This window comes from Lagopus muta, unplaced genomic scaffold (assembly GCF_023343835.1).
Source record: "Lagopus muta isolate bLagMut1 unplaced genomic scaffold, bLagMut1 primary scaffold_170, whole genome shotgun sequence".
In the NCBI taxonomy this organism is placed as follows: domain Eukaryota; kingdom Metazoa; phylum Chordata; class Aves; order Galliformes; family Phasianidae; genus Lagopus; species Lagopus muta.
Genome location: NW_026040217.1, coordinates 8,833 through 29,930, shown reverse-complemented (window position 1 = coordinate 29,930; position 21,098 = coordinate 8,833). Strand labels below are relative to the sequence as shown.

At 52.7% G+C, this 21,098-nt stretch overlaps 1 protein-coding gene across 1 annotated transcript; it reads left to right on the top strand.

Annotated features, from left to right (window-relative positions):
• The first annotated feature begins 299 nt into the window (after nt 1-299).
• LOC125687720 (WD repeat domain phosphoinositide-interacting protein 4-like) lies at nt 300-19,873 on the top strand. Its single transcript, XM_048932959.1, has 3 exons — nt 300-512; nt 11,309-11,383; nt 19,728-19,873. The coding sequence occupies exons 1-3, from the start codon at nt 464-466 to the stop codon at nt 19,847-19,849; spliced, it is 246 nt and encodes an 81-aa protein (XP_048788916.1). The 5' UTR covers nt 300-463; the 3' UTR covers nt 19,850-19,873.
• The last annotated feature ends 1,225 nt before the right edge of the window (nt 19,874-21,098 follow it).

Here is a 21,098-nt window from a genome sequence, read left to right as displayed (position 1 = left end):
CGGCTTCACTTCCGGTGCTGGAACGTTGTTAGGTAGATATCACCTCATTTCCGGTCTGGCCGTTACGTTGCTATGGAGACATTAACTCACTTCCGGTTGTTCCTGCGCGTTGCTACGGGCTGCCGTCCTTCACTTCCGTCGCGTTGCTATGGAGATGTCGTTCTACTTATTGTCGTCCCGCCCCCCCTTTTTCCCCCGCCATTTTGGTGCGTTGCTACGGCGACGCAGCCTCACTTCCGCCTTTCCAAATATGGCGGCCAGTCGGTGTTGTTTTGCCGGAAGTCGTCCTCCAGCTGACCGGAAGTTTGCTCTAGCCGCGTCGTCTAACAGGGACTCTATGGTGTAACCGGGACCGGAGCGCTCCGGAGGGGTAAAAAAAAAACCCTAAAAGACCCCAAAAAGGGACAGATTGGGTCTGGGGGCTCTCGGGGACGCCCCCCCCCCCCCGGGTCCCCTCGCCGCCATGGCGCAGGGCCGCGGGGTCAACAGTCTGCGCTTCAACCAGGACCAGAGTGAGTGCGGGCGGCCCCGAAATCGCCGGGTTTTCACCCCAAATCGGCCCTTCTGACCCCAAAATCTCCCCTATTGGCCTCAAAATCGCCCTTACTGACCCCAAAATCGGCCCTTCTGACCCCAAAATCGCCCCTATTGGCCTCAAGATCGCCCCTTCTGACCCCAAAATCGCCCCTATTGGCCTCAAAATCGCCCTTACTGACCCCCAAATCGGCCCTTCTGACCCCAAAATCGCCCCTATTGGCATCAAAATCGGCCCTTCTGAGCCCAAAATCGCCCCTTTTGGCCCCAAAATCGGCTCTCCTGACCCCAAAATCGCCCCTATTGGCATCAAAATCGGCCCTTCTGACCCCAAAATCGCCCCTTCTGACCCCAAAATCGCCCCTATTGGCCTCAAGATCGCCCCTTCTGACCCCAAAATCGCCCCTATTGGCCTCAAAATCGGCCCTTCTGGCCCCAAAATGGCCCCTATTGGCCCCAAAATCGGCTCTCCTGACCCCAAAATCGCCCCTATTGGCCTCAAATTGCCCCCATTGGCCCCAAAATCGCCCCTTCTGGCCCCAAAATTGGCCCTTTTTACCCCAAAATCTCCCCTTCTGACCCCAAAATCGCCCCTTCTGGCCTTAAATTGCCCCTATTGGCCTCAAGATTGCCCCTTCTGACCCCAAAATCGCCCCTATTGGCCTCAAATTGACCCTTCTGACCCCAAAATCGGCCATTCTGACCCCAAAATCTCCCATTCTGACCCCCAAATCGCCCCTTCTGGCCTCAAATTGCCCTTATTGGCCCCAAAATCTCCCCTTCTGACCCCAAAATCGCCCCTTCTGGCCTCAAATTGCCCCTTCTGACCCCAAAATCTCCCCTTCTGAACACAAAATCGCCCCTATTGGCCCCAAAATCGGCTCTCCTGACCCCAAAATCGCCCCTATTGGCCTCAAAATCGCCCCTTCTGACCCCAAAATCGGCCTTTCTGACCCCAAAATCGCCCCTATTGGCCCCAAAATCGGCTCTCCTGACCCCAAAATCGCCCCTATTGGCCTCAAATTGCCCCTTCTGACCCCAAAATCGCCCCTATTGGCCTCAAAATCGCCCCTATTGGCCTCAAATTGCCCCTATTGGCCTCAAATTGCCCTTATTGGCCCCAAAATCGCCCTTACTGACCCCAAAATCGGCCCTTTTTACCCCAAAATCGGCCCTTCTGACCCCAAAATCGCCCCTATTGGCCTCAAATTGCCCCTTCTGACCCCAAAATCTCCCCTTCTGAACACAAAATCGGCCCTTCAGACCCCAAAATCGGCCCTTCTTGCCCCCAAATCGCCCCTATTGGCCTCAAAATCCCCCCTTCTGACCCCAAAATCTCCCCTTCTTGCCCCAAAATCGCCCCTTTTTACTCCAAAATCGCCCCTATTGGCCTCAAAGTCGCCCCTTCTGACCCCAAAATCGCCCCTTCTGAGCCCAAAATCGCCCCTTTTGGCCCCAAAATCGGTTCTCCTGACCCCAAAATCGCCCCTATTGGCATCAAATTCGCCCCTTCTGACCCCAAAATCGCCCCTTCTGGCCTCAAATCGCCCCTATTGGCCTCAAGATCGCCCCTTCTGACCCCCAAATCGCCCCTATTGGCCCACAAATTGGCTCTCCTGACCCCAAAATCGCCCCTATAGGCCACAAAATCGGCTCTCCTGACCCCAAAATCGCCCCTGTTGGCCTCAAATTGCCCTTATTGGCCCCAAAATCGCCCCTTCTGGCCCCAAAATTGCCCCTATTGGCCTCATATTGCTCCTATTGGCCTCAAATTGCCCCTATTGGCCTCAAAATCCCCCCTTCTGACCCCAAAATCGGCCCTATTGGCATCAAATTGCCCCTTCTGACCCCAAAATAGCCCCTATTGGCCTCAAAATCTCCCCTTCTTGCCCCAAAATCCCCCCTTTTTACCCCAAAATCCCCCTTTTTACCCCAAAATCGCCCCTTCTGACCCCAAAATCGCCCCTATTGGCCCCCAAATCGGCTCTCCTGACCCCAAAATTGCCCCTATTGGCCTCAAATTGCCCCTTCTGACCCCAAAATCGCCCCTATTGGCCTCAAAATCTCCCCTTCTTGCCCCAAAATCGCCCCTATTGGCCTCAAATTGCCCTTATTGGCCTCAAAATCGCCCCTTCTGACCCCAAAATCTCCCCTTCTGACCCCAAAATCGCCCCTATTGGCCCCAAAGTCGACCCTTCTGACCCCAAAATCGCCCCTATTGGCCTCAAATTGCCCTTATTGGCCCCAAAATCGCCCCTTCTTACCCCAAAATCGGCCTTTCCGACCCCAAAATCGGCTCTGCTGACCCCAAAATCGCCCCTTCTGGCCCCAAAATCGCCCCTATTAGCCTCAAAATCTCCCCTTCTTGCCCCAAAATCGGCCCTTTTTACCCCAAAATCGCCCCTATCAGCCCCAAAATCGGCTCTCCTGACCCCAAAATCGCCCCTATTGGCCTCAAATTGCCCCCATTGGCATCAAAATCGGCCCTTCTAACCCCAAAATCGCCCCTATTGACCCCAAAATCGCCCCTATTGGCATCAAAATCGGCCCTTCTGACCCCAAAATCGCCCCTATTGGCCTCAAATTGCCCCTATTGGCCCCAAAATCTCCCCTTCTGACCCCAAAATCGCCCCTATTGGCCCCAAAGTCGACCCTTCTGACCCCAAAATCGGCCCTTTTTACCCCAAAATCGGCCATTCTGACCCCAAAATCGCCCCTTTTTACTCCAAAATCGCCCCTATTGGCCTCAAAATCTCCCCTTCTTGCCCCAAAATCGCCCCTATTGGCCTCAAATTGCCCCTTCTGACCCCAAAATCGGCCTTTCTGACCCCAAAATCGCCCCTATTGGCATCAAAATTGCCCCTTCTGACCCCAAAATCGCCCCTATTGGCCTCAAATCGCCCCTATTGGCCTCAAAATCGCCCTTACTGACCCCAAAATCGGCCCTTCTGACCCCAAAATCGCCCCTATTGGCATCAAAATCGGCCCTTCTGACCCCCAAATCTCCCCTTCTGACCCCAAAATCGCCCCTATTGGCCCCAAAATCGGCTCTCCTGACCCCAAAATCGCCCCTATTGGCCTCAAATTGCCCCCATTGGCCCCAAAATCGCCCCTTCTGGCCCCAAAATTGGCCCTTTTTACCCCAAAATCTCCCCTTCTGACCCCAAAATCGCCCCTTCTGGCCTTAAATTGCCCCTATTGGCCTCAAGATTGCCCCTTCTGACCCCAAAATCGCCCCTATTGGCCTCAAATTGACCCTTCTGACCCCAAAATCGGCCATTCTGACCCCAAAATCTCCCATTCTGACCCCCAAATCGCCCCTTCTGGCCTCAAATTGCCCTTATTGGCCCCAAAATCTCCCCTTCTGACCCCAAAATCGCCCCTTCTGGCCTCAAATTGCCCCTTCTGACCCCAAAATCTCCCCTTCTGAACACAAAATCGCCCCTATTGGCCCCAAAATCGGCTCTCCTGACCCCAAAATCGCCCCTATTGGCCTCAAAATCGCCCCTTCTGACCCCAAAATCGGCCTTTCTGACCCCAAAATCGCCCCTATTGGCCCCAAAATCGGCTCTCCTGACCCCAAAATCGCCCCTATTGGCCTCAAATTGCCCCTTCTGACCCCAAAATCGCCCCTATTGGCCTCAAAATCGCCCCTATTGGCCTCAAATTGCCCCTATTGGCCTCAAATTGCCCTTATTGGCCCCAAAATCGCCCTTACTGACCCCAAAATCGGCCCTTTTTACCCCAAAATCGGCCCTTCTGACCCCAAAATCGCCCCTATTGGCCTCAAATTGCCCCTTCTGACCCCAAAATCTCCCCTTCTGAACACAAAATCGGCCCTTCAGACCCCAAAATCGGCCCTTCTTGCCCCCAAATCGCCCCTATTGGCCTCAAAATCCCCCCTTCTGACCCCAAAATCTCCCCTTCTTGCCCCAAAATCGCCCCTTTTTACTCCAAAATCGCCCCTATTGGCCTCAAAGTCGCCCCTTCTGACCCCAAAATCGCCCCTTCTGAGCCCAAAATCGCCCCTTTTGGCCCCAAAATCGGTTCTCCTGACCCCAAAATCGCCCCTATTGGCATCAAATTCGCCCCTTCTGACCCCAAAATCGCCCCTTCTGGCCTCAAATCGCCCCTATTGGCCTCAAGATCGCCCCTTCTGACCCCCAAATCGCCCCTATTGGCCCACAAATTGGCTCTCCTGACCCCAAAATCGCCCCTATAGGCCACAAAATCGGCTCTCCTGACCCCAAAATCGCCCCTGTTGGCCTCAAATTGCCCTTATTGGCCCCAAAATCGCCCCTTCTGGCCCCAAAATTGCCCCTATTGGCCTCATATTGCTCCTATTGGCCTCAAATTGCCCCTATTGGCCTCAAAATCCCCCCTTCTGACCCCAAAATCGGCCCTATTGGCATCAAATTGCCCCTTCTGACCCCAAAATAGCCCCTATTGGCCTCAAAATCTCCCCTTCTTGCCCCAAAATCCCCCCTTTTTACCCCAAAATCCCCCTTTTTACCCCAAAATCGCCCCTTCTGACCCCAAAATCGCCCCTATTGGCCCCCAAATCGGCTCTCCTGACCCCAAAATTGCCCCTATTGGCCTCAAATTGCCCCTTCTGACCCCAAAATCGCCCCTATTGGCCTCAAAATCTCCCCTTCTTGCCCCAAAATCGCCCCTATTGGCCTCAAATTGCCCCCATTGGCATCAAAATCGGCCCTTCTAACCCCAAAATCGCCCCTATTGACCCCAAAATCGCCCCTATTGGCATCAAAATCGGCCCTTCTGACCCCAAAATCGCCCCTATTGGCCTCAAATTGCCCCTATTGGCCCCAAAATCTCCCCTTCTGACCCCAAAATCGCCCCTATTGGCCCCAAAGTCGACCCTTCTGACCCCAAAATCGGCCCTTTTTACCCCAAAATCGGCCATTCTGACCCCAAAATCGCCCCTTTTTACTCCAAAATCGCCCCTATTGGCCTCAAAATCTCCCCTTCTTGCCCCAAAATCGCCCCTATTGGCCTCAAATTGCCCCTTCTGACCCCAAAATCGGCCTTTCTGACCCCAAAATCGCCCCTATTGGCATCAAAATTGCCCCTTCTGACCCCAAAATCGCCCCTATTGGCCTCAAATCGCCCCTATTGGCCTCAAAATCGCCCTTACTGACCCCAAAATCGGCCCTTCTGACCCCAAAATCGCCCCTATTGGCATCAAAATCGGCCCTTCTGACCCCCAAATCTCCCCTTCTGACCCCAAAATCGCCCCTATTGGCCCCAAAATCGGCTCTCCTGACCCCAAAATCGCCCCTATTGGCCTCAAATTGCCCCCATTGGCCCCAAAATCGCCCCTTCTGGCCCCAAAATTGGCCCTTTTTACCCCAAAATCTCCCCTTCTGACCCCAAAATCGCCCCTTCTGGCCTTAAATTGCCCCTATTGGCCTCAAGATTGCCCCTTCTGACCCCAAAATCGCCCCTATTGGCCTCAAATTGACCCTTCTGACCCCAAAATCGGCCATTCTGACCCCAAAATCTCCCATTCTGACCCCCAAATCGCCCCTTCTGGCCTCAAATTGCCCTTATTGGCCCCAAAATCTCCCCTTCTGACCCCAAAATCGCCCCTTCTGGCCTCAAATTGCCCCTTCTGACCCCAAAATCTCCCCTTCTGAACACAAAATCGCCCCTATTGGCCCCAAAATCGGCTCTCCTGACCCCAAAATCGCCCCTATTGGCCTCAAAATCGCCCCTTCTGACCCCAAAATCGGCCTTTCTGACCCCAAAATCGCCCCTATTGGCCCCAAAATCGGCTCTCCTGACCCCAAAATCGCCCCTATTGGCCTCAAATTGCCCCTTCTGACCCCAAAATCGCCCCTATTGGCCTCAAAATCGCCCCTATTGGCCTCAAATTGCCCCTATTGGCCTCAAATTGCCCTTATTGGCCCCAAAATCGCCCTTACTGACCCCAAAATCGGCCCTTTTTACCCCAAAATCGGCCCTTCTGACCCCAAAATCGCCCCTATTGGCCTCAAATTGCCCCTTCTGACCCCAAAATCTCCCCTTCTGAACACAAAATCGGCCCTTCAGACCCCAAAATCGGCCCTTCTTGCCCCCAAATCGCCCCTATTGGCCTCAAAATCCCCCCTTCTGACCCCAAAATCTCCCCTTCTTGCCCCAAAATCGCCCCTTTTTACTCCAAAATCGCCCCTATTGGCCTCAAAGTCGCCCCTTCTGACCCCAAAATCGCCCCTTCTGAGCCCAAAATCGCCCCTTTTGGCCCCAAAATCGGTTCTCCTGACCCCAAAATCGCCCCTATTGGCATCAAATTCGCCCCTTCTGACCCCAAAATCGCCCCTTCTGGCCTCAAATCGCCCCTATTGGCCTCAAGATCGCCCCTTCTGACCCCCAAATCGCCCCTATTGGCCCACAAATTGGCTCTCCTGACCCCAAAATCGCCCCTATAGGCCACAAAATCGGCTCTCCTGACCCCAAAATCGCCCCTGTTGGCCTCAAATTGCCCTTATTGGCCCCAAAATCGCCCCTTCTGGCCCCAAAATTGCCCCTATTGGCCTCATATTGCTCCTATTGGCCTCAAATTGCCCCTATTGGCCTCAAAATCCCCCCTTCTGACCCCAAAATCGGCCCTATTGGCATCAAATTGCCCCTTCTGACCCCAAAATAGCCCCTATTGGCCTCAAAATCTCCCCTTCTTGCCCCAAAATCCCCCCTTTTTACCCCAAAATCCCCCTTTTTACCCCAAAATCGCCCCTTCTGACCCCAAAATCGCCCCTATTGGCCCCCAAATCGGCTCTCCTGACCCCAAAATTGCCCCTATTGGCCTCAAATTGCCCCTTCTGACCCCAAAATCGCCCCTATTGGCCTCAAAATCTCCCCTTCTTGCCCCAAAATCGCCCCTATTGGCCTCAAATTGCCCTTATTGGCCTCAAAATCGCCCCTTCTGACCCCAAAATCTCCCCTTCTGACCCCAAAATCGCCCCTATTGGCCCCAAAGTCGACCCTTCTGACCCCAAAATCGCCCCTATTGGCCTCAAATTGCCCTTATTGGCCCCAAAATCGCCCCTTCTTACCCCAAAATCGGCCTTTCCGACCCCAAAATCGGCTCTGCTGACCCCAAAATCGCCCCTTCTGGCCCCAAAATCGCCCCTATTAGCCTCAAAATCTCCCCTTCTTGCCCCAAAATCGGCCCTTTTTACCCCAAAATCGCCCCTATCAGCCCCAAAATCGGCTCTCCTGACCCCAAAATCGCCCCTATTGGCCTCAAATTGCCCCCATTGGCATCAAAATCGGCCCTTCTAACCCCAAAATCGCCCCTATTGACCCCAAAATCGCCCCTATTGGCATCAAAATCGGCCCTTCTGACCCCAAAATCGCCCCTATTGGCCTCAAATTGCCCCTATTGGCCCCAAAATCTCCCCTTCTGACCCCAAAATCGCCCCTATTGGCCCCAAAGTCGACCCTTCTGACCCCAAAATCGGCCCTTTTTACCCCAAAATCGGCCATTCTGACCCCAAAATCGCCCCTTTTTACTCCAAAATCGCCCCTATTGGCCTCAAAATCTCCCCTTCTTGCCCCAAAATCGCCCCTATTGGCCTCAAATTGCCCCTTCTGACCCCAAAATCGGCCTTTCTGACCCCAAAATCGCCCCTATTGGCATCAAAATTGCCCCTTCTGACCCCAAAATCGCCCCTATTGGCCTCAAATCGCCCCTATTGGCCTCAAAATCGCCCTTACTGACCCCAAAATCGGCCCTTCTGACCCCAAAATCGCCCCTATTGGCATCAAAATCGGCCCTTCTGACCCCCAAATCTCCCCTTCTGACCCCAAAATCGCCCCTATTGGCCCCAAAATCGGCTCTCCTGACCCCAAAATCGCCCCTATTGGCCTCAAAATCGCCCCTTCTGACCCCAAAATCGGCCTTTCTGACCCCAAAATCGCCCCTATTGGCCTCAAATTGCCCTTATTGGCCCCAAAATCTCCCCTTCTTGCCCCAAAATCGCCCCTATTGGCCTCAAAATCGCCCCTATTGGCCTCAGTCGCCCCTTCTGACCCCAAAATCGGCCCTTCAGACCCCAAAATCGGCCCTTCTTGCCCCCAAATCGCCCCTATTGGCCTCAAAATCTCCCCTTCTGACCCCAAAATCGCCCCTTCTGGCCCCAAAATCGCCCCTATTAGCCTCAAAATCTCCCCTTCTGACCCCAAAAATCTCCCCTTCTTGCCCCAAAATCGCCCCTTCTGACCCCAAAATCTCCCTTTTTACCCCCAAATCTCCCCTTTTTTACCCCCAAATCCCCCTTCTGACCCCAAAATCTCCCTTTTTTACCCCCAAATCCCCCCTTTTTACCCCCAAAATCTCCCTTTTTACCCCAAAATCGCCCTTTTGACCCCAATATCTCCCCTTCTGACCCCAAAATCAGCCTTTTTTACCCCAAAATCCCCCTTTTATACCCATAATCCCCCCTTTTTACCCCCAAATCCCCCCTTTTTACCCCCAAATCTCCCTTTTTTACCCAAAATCTCCCCTTCTGACCCCAAGATCCCCCCTTTTGACCCAAAATCCCCCTTTTTTACCCAGAATCCCCCCTTTTTTACCCAAAATCCCCCTTTTTTACCCAGAATCCCCCCTTTTTACCCCCAAATCCCCCCTTTTTACCCCAAAATCCCCCCTTCTGACCCCAAAATCGCCCCTTTTTACCCCAAAATCAGCCTTTCTAGCCCCAAAATTGGCCATTCTAACCCCAAAATCCCCCGTTCTGACCCCAAAATCTCCCTTTTTTACCCCCAAATCCCCCCTTTTTACCCCCAAAATCTCCCTTTTTACCCCAAAATCCCCCTTTTTACCCCAAAATCTCCCCTTTTTTACCCCAAAATCCCCCTTTCTGACCCCAAAATCTCCCTTTTTACCCCAAAATCTCCCTTTTTACCCCCAAATCCCCCCTTTTTACCCCAAAATCTCCCTTTTTTACCCAAAATCCCCCGTTTTTTACCCCAAAATCCCCCCTTCTGACCCCAAAATCTCTTCTGACCCCAAAATCCCCCTTTTTACCCCAAAATCTCCCCTTCTGACCCCAAAATCCCCCTTTTTTACCCCAGAATCCCCCTTTTTTACCCAGAATCCCCCCTTTTTTACCCCAAATACCCCTTTTTTACCCAGAATCCCCCTTTTTTACCCAGAATCCCCCTTTTTACCCAAAATCCCCCCTTTTTTACCCCAAAATCCCCCTTTTTTACCCAGAATCCCCCTTTTTTACCCCCAATCCCCCATTTTTACCCCAAAATCCCCCTTTTGACCCCCAAATCTCCCCTTTTTACCCCAAAATCCCCCTTTTTACCCCCAAATCCCCCCTTTTTACCCCAAAATCTCCCCTTTTTTACCCCAAAATCCCCCTTCTGACCCCAAAATCTCCCTTTTTTACCCCCAAATCCCCCTTTTTTACCCAAAATCCCCCTTTTTTACCCCCAAAATCTCCCCTTTTCACCCCAAAATCTCCCCTTCTGACCCCAAAATCTGCCTTTTTTACCCCAAAATTGGCCATTCTGACCCCAAAATCCCCCCTTTTTACCCCCAAATCCCCCCTTTTTACCCCAAAATCTCCCTTTTGACGCCAATATCCCCCCTTCTGACCCCAAAATCTCCCTTTTTACCCGCAAATCTCCCTTTTTACCCCAAAATCCCCCCTTTTTACCCCAAAATCCCCCTTTTTTTACCCAGAATCCCCCATTTTTTACCCAAAATCCCCCTTTTTACCCCAAAATCTCCCCTTTTTACCCCAAAATCCCCCTTTATAACCCCAAAATCCCCCCTTTTTACCCCCAAAATCTCCCTTTTTACCCCAAAATCGCCCTTTTGACCCCAATATCTCCCCTTCTGACCCCAAAATCAGCCTTTTTTACCCCAAAATTGGCCATTCTGACCCCAAAATCCCCCCTTTTTACCCCAAAATCCCCAATTTTTACCCCCAAATCTCCCCTTCTGACCCCAAAATCCCCCCTTTTGACCCAAAATCCCCCTTTTTTACCCCAAAATCCTCCTTTTTTACCCAGAATCCCCCTTTTTTACCCCAAAATCCCCCTTTTTTACCCAGAATCCCCCTTTTTTACCCAGAATCCCCCCTTTTTTACCCAGAATCCCCCTTTTTTACCCAAAATCCCCCCTTTTTACCCCAAAATCCCCCTTTTTTACCCAAAATCCCCCCTTTTTACCCCAAAATCTCCCTTTTTTACCCCAGAATCCCCCCTTTTTACCCCAAAATCCCCCCTTTTTTACCCCCAAATCCCCCCTTTTTACCCCCAAAATCTCCCTTTTTACCCCAAAATCGCCATTTTGACCCCAATATCTCCCCTTCTGACCCCAAAATCAGCCTTTTTTACCCCAAAATTGGCCATTCTGACCCCAAAATCCCCCCTTTTTACCCCAAAATCCCCAATTTTTACCCCCAAATCTCCCCTTCTGACCCCAAAATCCCCCCTTTTGACCCAAAATCCCCCCTTTTTACCCCAAATCCCCCTTTTTTACCCAGAATCCCCCCTTTTTTACCCAAAATCCCCCTTTTTTACCCAGAATCCCCCCTTTTTTACCCAAAATCCCCCTTTTTTACCCAGAATCCCCCCTTTTTTACCCCAAATACCCCTTTTTTACCCAGAATCCCCCCTTTTTTACCCAAAATCCCCCTTTTTTACCCAAAATCCCCCCTTTTTTACCCAGAATCCCCCTTTTTTACCCAGAATCCCCCCTTTTTACCCAGAATCCCCCTTTTCACCCCAATCTCAGGCTGTTTCTGTGTTGCCATGGACTCCGGGGTTCGGATCTTCAACGTGGAGCCGCTGATGGAAAAGGGGCACCTGGGTGAGGGGGGGGGGGGGGGGCGGATTTGGGGTCATTTGGGGTCATTTGGGGGGGGTTTGGGGTCATTTGGGGTCATTTGGGGGGGGTTTGGGGTCATTTGGGGTCATTTGGGGGGGTTTGGGGTCATTTGGGGTCATTTGGGGGGGGATTTGGGGTCATTTGGGGTCATTTGGGGGGGGTTTGGGGTCATTTGGGGTCATTTGGGGGGGTTTGGGGTCATTTGGGGTCATTTGGGGGGGGGATTGGGGGTCATTTTAGGGGATTTGGGGGCTTTTGGGGTCATTTGGGGTCATTTTGGGGTCATTTGGGGTCTTCTAGGGGGGAAATTGGGGTCATTTGGGGTCATTTTGGGGGCGGATTTGGGGTCATTTGGGGTCATTTGAGGTCTTCTAGGGGGGAAATTGGGGTCATTTGGGGTCATTTTCGGGGATTTGGGGTCATTTTGGGGGGATTTGGGGTCATTTGGGGTCATTTTGGGGGGGTTTGGGGTCATTTTGGGGGTCATTTGGGGTCATTTGGGGTCATTTGGGGGGGATTTGGGGTCTTTTGGGGTCATTTTGGGGGGAGATTTGGGGTCATTTGGGGGGGGGGTTGGGGTCATTTGGGGTCATTTGGGGTCATTTTGGGGTCATTTGGGGGGGTTTGGGGTCTTCTGTGGGGGGCAGATTTGGGGCTTTTGGGGGGGGATTTGGGGTTGATTTGGGGTCATTTTGGGGGGGCTTTGGGGTCATTTTGGGGGGGGTTTGGGGTCATTTGGGGTCATTCTGGAGGGGATTTGGGGTCATTTTGGGTCATTTTGGGGGGATTTGGGGTCATTTTGGGGGGAAATTTGGGGTCATTCTGGGGGGATTTGGGGTCATTTGGGGTCATTTTGGGGTCATTTGGGGTCATTTTGGGGGGATTTGGGGTCATTTGGGGTCATTTGTGGGGGATTTGGGGTCATTTTGGGGGTCTTCTGGGGGGGATTTGGGGCTTTTGGGGGAGGATTTGGGGGCTTTGGGGGGAAATTGGGGTCATTTGGGGTCATTTGGGGTTGATTTGGGGTCTTTTGGGGGGGCTTTGGGGTCATTTGGGGGGGGTTGGGGTCATTTGGGGTCATTTTGGGGGGGGTTTGGGGTCATTTTGGGGCATTTGGGGTCATTTTAGGGGGGGATTTGGGGTCATTTTGGGGTCATTTGGGGGGGATTTGGGGTCATTTTGTGGTCATTTGGGGTCATTTGGGGTCATTTTGGAGGGATTTGGGGTCATTTGGGGTCATTTGGGGGGGATTTGGGGTCATTTAGGGTCATTTGGGGGGGTTTGGGGTCATTTGGGGGGGATTTGGGGTCATTTGGGGTCATTTGGGGGGGGGATTTGGGGTCATTTGGGGTCATTTGGGGGGGATTTGGGGTCGTTTGGGGGGGATTTGGGGTCTTTAGGGAGGGGAAATTGGGGTCATTTTGGGGGGTCATTTGGGGTCATTTGGGGGGGGGTTGGGGTCTTTGGGGGGATTTGGGGTCATTTGGGGTCATTTGGGGTCATTTGGGGGGGATTTGGGGTCATTTTGGGGGCATTTGGGGTCATTTGGGGTCATTCGGGGGGGGTTTGGGGTCTTCTGTGGGGGGCAGATTTGGGGCTTTTGGGGGGGATTTGGGGTTGATTTGGGGTCATTTGGGGGGGGATTTGGGGTCATTTGGGGTCATTTTGGAGGGGATTTGGGGTCATTTGGGGTCATTTGGGGGGGATTTGGGGTCATTTGTGGGGGGATTTGAGGTCATTTGGGGTCATTTTGAGGGGATTTGGGGTCATTTGGGGGGGATTTGGGGTCATTTGGGGTCATTTGGGGTCATTTGGGGGGGGTTTGGGGTCATTTGGGGGGGATTTGGGGTCATTTCGGGTCATTTTGGAGGGGATTTGGGGTCATTTGGGGTCATTTGGGGGGGGTTTGGGGTCATTTTAGGGGGGGATTGGGGGTCATTTTAGGGGATTTGGGGGCTTTTGGGGTCATTTGGGGTCATTTGGGGTCATTTGGGGTCTTCTAGGGGGGAAATTGGGGTCATTTGGGGTCATTTGGGGTCATTTTGGGGGGGTTTGGGGTCATTTTGGGGGGATTTGGGGTCATTTTCGGGGGGGGGATTTGGGGTCATTTGGGGTCATTTTGGGGGGGTTTGGGGTCATTTGGGGTCATTTGGGGTCATTTTGGGGGGGGTTTGGGGTCATTTGGGGTCATTTGGGGTCATTTGGGGGGGGTTGGGGTCTTCTGTGGGGGGCAGATTTGGGGCTTTTGGGGGGGATTTGGGGTCTTTGGGGTCATTTGGGGTCATTTGGGGGGGATTTGGGGGCTTTGGGGTCATTTTGGGGGGGGTTTGGGGTCATTTGGGGTCATTTGGGGTCATTTGGGGGGGGATTTGGGGTCATTTGGGGTCATTTGGGGTCATTTGGGGGGGGATTTGGGGTCATTTGGGGTCATTTGGGGTCATTTGGGGGGGGTTTGGGGACATTTTGGGGGGGGGATTTGGGGTCATTTTAGGGGGGGGATTTGGGGTCTTTTGGGGGGGGGATTTGGGGTCATTTGGGGGGGGGTTTGGGGTCATTTTAGGGGGTTTGGGGTCATTTTGGTGGGGGATTTGGGGTCATTTTGGGGTCATTTGGGGGGGGGTTGTGGTCTTCTGTGGGCGGCAGATTTGGGGCTTTTGGGGGTCATTTGGGGTCATTTAGGGGGGATTTGGGGTCGTTTGTGGGGGGATTTGAGGCCATTTGGGGTCATTTTGAGGGGATTTGGGGTCATTTGGGGTCATTTGGGGGGGATTTGGGGTCATTTTGGAGGGGATTTGGGGTCATTTGGGGTCATTTGGGGGGGGATTTGGGGTCATTTTGGGGTCATTTGGGGGGGATTTGTGATCTTTTGGGGGGGGATTTGGGGTCGTTTTAGGGTATTTGGGGGCTTTGGGGGGATTTGGGGTCATTTGGGGACATTTTGGGGTCATTTGGGGTCACTTGGGGGGTCTTCTGGGGGGGGATTTGGGGTCATTTGGGGTCTTTGGGGGGGGAAATTGGGGTCATTTGGGGTCATTTTGGGGGGATTTGGGGTCTTTTGGGGGGGATTTGGGGTCATTTGGGGTCATTTGAGGGGATTTGGGGTCATTTGGGGTCATTTCGGGGGGGGATTTGGGGTCATTTGGGGGGGATTTGGGGTCTTTTGGTGGGGATTTGGGGTCATTTTGGGCTGATTTGGGGTCATTTTGCGGGGGATTTGGGGGCTTTGGGGGGATTTGGGGTCATTTGGGGACATTTTGGGGTCATTTGGGGTCATTTGGGGGGTCTTCTGGGGGGGGATTTGGGATCATTTGGGGTCATTTGGGGGGGGTTTGGGTCATTTTGGGGGGGATTTGGGGGGGATTTGGGATCATTTGGGGTCATTTGGGGTTGATTTGGGGTCTTCTGGGGGGGGATTTGGGGCTTTTGGGGGGGATTTGGGGGCTTTGGGGGGGATTTGGGGTCATTTGGGGTCATTTGGGGGGGTTTGGGGTCTTCTGGGGCGATTTGGGGTCATTTTGGGGAGATTTGGGGTCATTTGGGGTCATTTTGGGGGGGTTTGGGGTCATTTTGGGGGGATTTGGGGTCATTTTGGGGGGGGTTTGGGGTCTTCTGGGGGGGATTTGGGGTCATTTTGGGGGGATTTGGGGTCATTTGGGTCATTTTGGGGTCATTTGGGGTCATTTGGGGGGGTTTGGGGTCATTTTTGGGGGGGATTTGGGGGCATTTGGGGTCATTTGGGGGGGATTTGGGGGCTTTGGGGGTCATTTGGGGTCATTTGGGGGGGGTTGGGGTCATTTGGGGTCATTTTGGGGGGGGTTGGGGTCATTTGGGGTCATTTTGGGGGTATTTGGGGTCATTTTGGGGGGCATTTGGGGTCTTTTTGGGTCATTTGGGGTCATTTTGGTGGGGGGTTTTGGGGTCTTTGGGGGGAAATCGGGGTCATTTTGGGGGGTGATTTGGGGTCTTCTGGGGGGATTTGGGGTCATTTTGGGGGGATTTGGGGTCATTTGGGGTCATTTGGGGGGGATTTGGGGTCTTTAGGGTGGGGAAATTGGGGTCATTTTGGGGGGGGATTTGGGGTCATTTGGGGTCATTTGGGGGGGGAAATTGGGGTCATTTGGGGTCTTTGGGGGGGGTTGGGGTCATTTGGGGTCATTTTGGGGGGGGTTTGGGGTCATTTGGGGTCATTTGGGGTCATTTTGGGGGGGGATTTGGGGTCATTTGGGGTCATTTTTGGGGGGGGTTGGGGTCATTTGGGGTCATTTTGGGGGGATTTGGGGTCATTTGGGATTGATTTGGGGTCTTTGGGGGGGGGATTTGGGGTCATTTTAGGGGATTTGGGGACTTTGGGGGGATTTGGGGTCTTTTGGGGGGGATTTGGGGTCATTTGTGGGGGGATTTGGGGTCATTTGGGGTCATTTTGAGGGGATTTGGGGTCATTTGGGGTCATTTGGGGTCTTTTGGGGGGGGTTTGGGGTCATTTGGGGGGGATTTGGAGTCATTTGGGGTCATTTTGGGGGGATTTGGGGTCATTTGGGATTGATTTGGGGTCTTTGGGGGGGGGATTTGGGGTCATTTTAGGGGAATTGGGGGCTTTGGGGGGATTTGGGGTCATTTGGGGGGGGATTTGGGGTCATTTTGGAGGGGATTTGGGGTCATTTGGGGTCATTGGGGGGGGTTGGGGTCTTTAGGGGGGGAAATTGGGGTCATTTGGGGTCTTTGGGGGGGATTTGGGGTCATATGGGTTCATTGGGGGGGTTTGGGGTCATTTGGGGTCATTTGGGGTCATTTTGGGGGGGATTTGGGATCTTTTGGGGGGGGATTTGGGGTCATTTTGAGGTGATTTGGAGTCATTTTGGGGGAAATTGGGGTCATTTGGGGTCATATTGGGGGGATTTGGGGTCTTTTGGGGGGGGAAATTGGGGTCATTTTGGGGGGGGGATTTGGGGTCATTTTGGGGTCATTTGGGGTCTTCTAGGGGGGAAATTGGGGTCATTTGGGGTCATTTTGGGGGGGTTGGGGTCATTTGGGGTCATTTGGGGGGGTTTGGGGGTCTTTTGTGGGGGGCAGATTTGGGGCTTTTGGGGGGATTTGGGGTCATTTGGGGTCATTTGGGGACATTTGGGGGGGGTTGGGGTCTTCTGTGGGGGGCAGATTTGGGGCTTTTGGGGGGGATTTGGGGTCTTTGGGGTCATTTGGGGTCATTTGGGGGGGGGTTGGGGTCATTTGGGGTCATTTTGGGGTCATTTGGGGTTGATTTGGGGGTCTTCTGGGGGGTGGATTTGGGGTCTTCTAGGGGGGAAATTGGGGTCATTTGGGGTCATTTTGGGGGGGTTTGGGGTCATTTGGGGGATTTGGGGTCGTTTGGGGGGGATTTGGGGTCTTTGGGGGGGGAAATTGGGGTCATTTTGGGGGGTGATTTGGGGTCATTTTGGGGGCATTTGGGGTCATTTGGGGGGCATTTGGGGTCATTTGGGGTCATTTTGGGGGGATTTGGGGTCATTTGGGGGATTTGGGGTCGTTTGGGGGGGGAAATTGGGGTCATTTGGGGGGGATTTGGGGTCTTTTGGGGGGATTTGGGGTCATTTGGGGTCATTTGGGGTCATTTTGGGGTCTTCTGGGGGGGGGATTTGGGGTCATTTTAGGGGGGGGGATTTGGGGTCATTTTGAGGGGGGGATTTGGGGTCATTTTGGGGGGGATTTGGGGTCATTTTGGGGTCATTTTGGGGGGATTTGGGGTCATTTGGGGTCATTTGTGGGGGATTTGGGGTCATTTTGGGGTCATTTTGGGGGTCTTCTGGGGGGATTTGGGGTCATTTTAGGGGGGGGATTTGGGGTCATTTTGGGGGTCTTCTGGGGGGGGATTTGGGGTCATTTTAGGGGGGGGATTTGGGGTCATTTGGGGTCATTTGGGGAGCATTTGGGGTCATTTGGGGTCATTTTGGGGGGGATTTGGGGTCATTTGGGGTCAATTTTGGGGTCATTTGGGGTCATTTTGGGTCATTTTGGGGTCATTTGGGGTCATTTGGGGTCATTTTGGAGGGGATTTGGGGTCATTTGGGGTCATTTGTGGTCATTTTGGGTCATTTTGGGGTCATTTTGGGGGTCTTCTGGGGGGATTTGGGGTCATTTGGGGGTCATTTGGGGTCATTTTGGGGGGGATTTGGGATCTTTTGGGGGGGGATTTGGGGTCATTTTGAGGTGATTTGGAGTCATTTTGGGGGAAATTGGGGTCATTTGGGGTCATATTGGGGGGATTTGGGGTCTTTTGGGGGGGGAAATTGGGGTCATTTTGGGGGGGGGATTTGGGGTCATTTTGGGGTCATTTGGGGTCTTCTAGGGGGGAAATTGGGGTCATTTGGGGTCATTTTGGGGGGGTTGGGGTCATTTGGGGTCATTTTGGGGGGTTTGGGGTCATTGGGGGGGGATTTGTGGTCATTTTGGGGGTATTTGGGGTCATTTTGGGGGGCATTTGGGGTCTTTTGGGGTCATTTGGGGTCATTTTGGGGGGGGTTTTGGGGTCTTTTGGGGGAAATCGAGGTCATTTTGGGGGGTGATTTGGGGTCATTTTGGGGGCATTTGGGGTCATTTGGGGTCATTTTGGGGGGATTTGGGGTCTTTAGGGGGGGGAAATTGGGGTCATTTTGGGGGGGGATTTGGGGTCTTTTGGGGGAAATTGGGGTCATTTGGGGTCATTTGGGGTCATTTTGGGGGTCTTCTGGGGGGGGGATTTGGGGTCATTTTAGGGGGGGGTATTTGGGGTCATTTTGGGGGGGATTTGGGGTCATTTTGGGGATGGATTTGGGGTCATTTGGGGTCATTTTGGGTTGATTTGGGGTCATTTTACAGGGGATTTGGGGTCATTTTGGGTCATTTTGGGGGGATTTGGGGTCATTTTGGGGGGAAATTTGGGGTCATTCTGGGGGGATTTGGGGTCATTTGGGGTCATTTTGGGGTCATTTGGGGTCATTTTGGGGGGATTTGGGGTCATTTGGGGTCATTTGTGGGGGATTTGGGGTCATTTTGGGGGTCTTCTGGGGGGGATTTGGGGCTTTTGGGGGAGGATTTGGGGGCTTTGGGGGGAAATTGGGGTCATTTGGGGTCATTTTGGGGGGATTTGGGGTCATTTGGGGTCATTTTGGGGTCATTTGGGGTCACTTTGGGGGTCATTTTCCAACCTTCTGTGGGTCTGCTGATGCGGGGGGGGAGGGCAGTAATTATGAATATTCATGAAGGGGGTTGGCTCATGCTAATTGCCCCCCTTTCCAAATCAGGGCTGGTGGGGTGCTTATAATGAATATTCATGGGGGGGGTCCCTCTAATTATCCCCCCACCCCAATCCCCCCCCATTTTCCAACAGCTGGGGGATGCAGGGGGGAGGGCAGTGATTATGAATATTAATTAAGGGGGTTGGCTCATGCTAATTGACCCCCCCTCAGTCTTCAAAGCATCATCGGGGGGGGGGGGGGGGGGGCACTAATTACCCCCCCCCCCACCCCAAACCCCCCCCATTTTCCAACCTTCTGTGGGTCTGGGGGATGCGGGGGGGAGGAGGGCAGTAGTTATGAATATTCATTAAGGGGGTTGGGTCGTGCTAATTGCCCCCCTTTCCAAATCAGGGCTGGTGGAGTGCTCATAATGCATATTAATTGGGGGGGTCCCGCTAATTATCCCCCCACCCCAATCCGCCCCCATTTTCCAACCTTCTGTGGGTCTGCTATGCGGGGGGGAGGGCAGTGATTATGAATATTCATGAAGGGGGTTGGCTCATGCTAATTGCAAATTTCCAAATAAGGGTGGTGGGGTGCTCACAATGAATATTCATGGAGGGGGTCCCACTAATTGCCCCCCCCACCCCAACCCCCCCCCCCCCCCATTTTCCAACCTTCTCTGGGTCTGCTATGCGGGGGGGAGGGCAGTGATTATGAATATTCATTAAGGGGGTTGGCTCATGCTAATTGCCCCCCTTTCCAAATCAGGGCTGGTGGGGTGCTCATAATGAATATTCATGGAGGGGGGTCCCACTAATTACCCCCACCCCAATCCACCCCCATTTTCCAACCTTTGTGGGTCTGGTGATGCAGGGGGAGGGCAGTGATTATGAATATTCATTAAGGGGGTTGGCTCATGCTAATTGACCCCCCCCTCAGTCTTCAAAGCATCATCAGGGCTGTGTGTAATGGGGGGGGGGGGGGGGGGCACTAATTAACCCCCCCCCCCCCCAACCCCCCCCATTTTCCAACCTTCTGTGGGTCTGGGGGATGCGGGGGGGATGGGGCAGTCCTTATGCATATTAATTAATATTAATTAACTAATTAACTTGCAGATGCAGAGCAGGTGGGCAGCGTGGGGCTGGCGGAGATGCTGCACCGCTCCAACCTGCTGGCCATCGTGGGGGGGGGCAGCAACCCCAAATTCCCCGACGTCTCAGGTTCGTTAGCGCCTTAATTAGCTTAATGAGCTCCTTAATTGATGGAGAGGATTAATTGCACCCCCAATGCTGTGTGTTGGGGGGGGGATGGGGGGGAAAAGGGGGGATTTGGGGGGGGAATGGGGGGGAAAAAGGGGATTTTGGGGGGGAAATGGGGGGGGGAAATGGGGATTTTGGGGGGGGGAAGGGGGGATTTGGGGTCAAAAAGTGGGATTTTGGGGTGAAAAATGAGGATTTTGGGGTGGAAAAGTGGAGTTTTGGGTCAAAAAGTGGGATTTTGGGGTGGAAATTGAGGTTTTGGGGTGAAAATGTGGGGTTTGGGGGTGAAAAAGTGGAGTTTTGGGGGAGAAATGGAGGATATGGGGGTGAAAATGTGAAATTTTGGGGTGAAAAATGAGATTTTGGGGTGAAAAATGAGGATTTTAGGGATGTAAAAGTGGGATTTTGGGGTAGAAATTGAGGATTTGGGGGTGAAAAATGAGGATTTTTGGGGTGGAAAAGTGGGATTTTGGGGTAGAAATTGAGGATTTTGGGGTGAAAATGTGGGGTTTTGGGATGAAAAAAGTGGAGTTTTGGGGTGAAAAATGAAGATTTTGGGGTAAAAAATGAGGTTTTGGGGTGGAAAAGCGGAGTTTTGGGGAAAAAAGGAGGATTTTGGGTCAAAAATGTGGAGTTTTGGGGCAGAAATTGAGATTTTGGGGTGAAAAATGGGGATTTTGGGGTGAAAAAAGTGGTGTTTTGGGGTGGAAAAGTGGGATTTTGGGGGAGAAATTGAGGGTTTGGGGGTGAAAAATGAGGATTTTGGGGTGAAAAAGTGGAGTTTTGGGGTAGAAATGGAGGATATGGGGGTGAAAATGTGAAATTTTGGGGTGAAAAATGAGATTTTGGGGTGAAAAATGAGGATTTTAGCGATGTAAAAGTGGGGTTTTGGGGTAGAAATTGAGGTTTTTGGGGTGAAAAATGTGGGATTTTGGGGTGAAAAAGTGGGATTTTGGGGTGGAAATTGAGGTTTTGGGGTGAAAATGTGGGGTTTTGGGGTGGAAAAGTGGGATTTGGGGGTGAAAAATGAGGTTTTGGGGTAGAAATTGAGGATTTTGGGGTGAAAAATGGGGATTTTGGGGTGAAAAAGTGGAGTTTTGGGGTAAAAAATGAGGTTTTGGGGTAGAAATTGAGGTTTTTGGGGTGAAAAATGAGGATTTTGGGGTGAAAATGTGGCATTTTGGGATGAAAAATGAGATTTTGGGGTGAAAATGTGAAGTTTTGGGG

Coding starts and splice junctions, on each gene's coding strand:
- LOC125687720 (XM_048932959.1), top strand. CDS start 464: ATGGCGCAGGGCCGCGGGGTCAACAGTCTGCGCTTCAACCAGGACCAG. Junction 513..11,308: donor GCGCTTCAACCAGGACCAGA/GTGAGTGCGGGC, acceptor CCCCAATCTCAG/GCTGTTTCTGTGTTGCCATG. Junction 11,384..19,727: donor GATGGAAAAGGGGCACCTGG/GTGAGGGGGGGG, acceptor ATTAACTTGCAG/ATGCAGAGCAGGTGGGCAGC.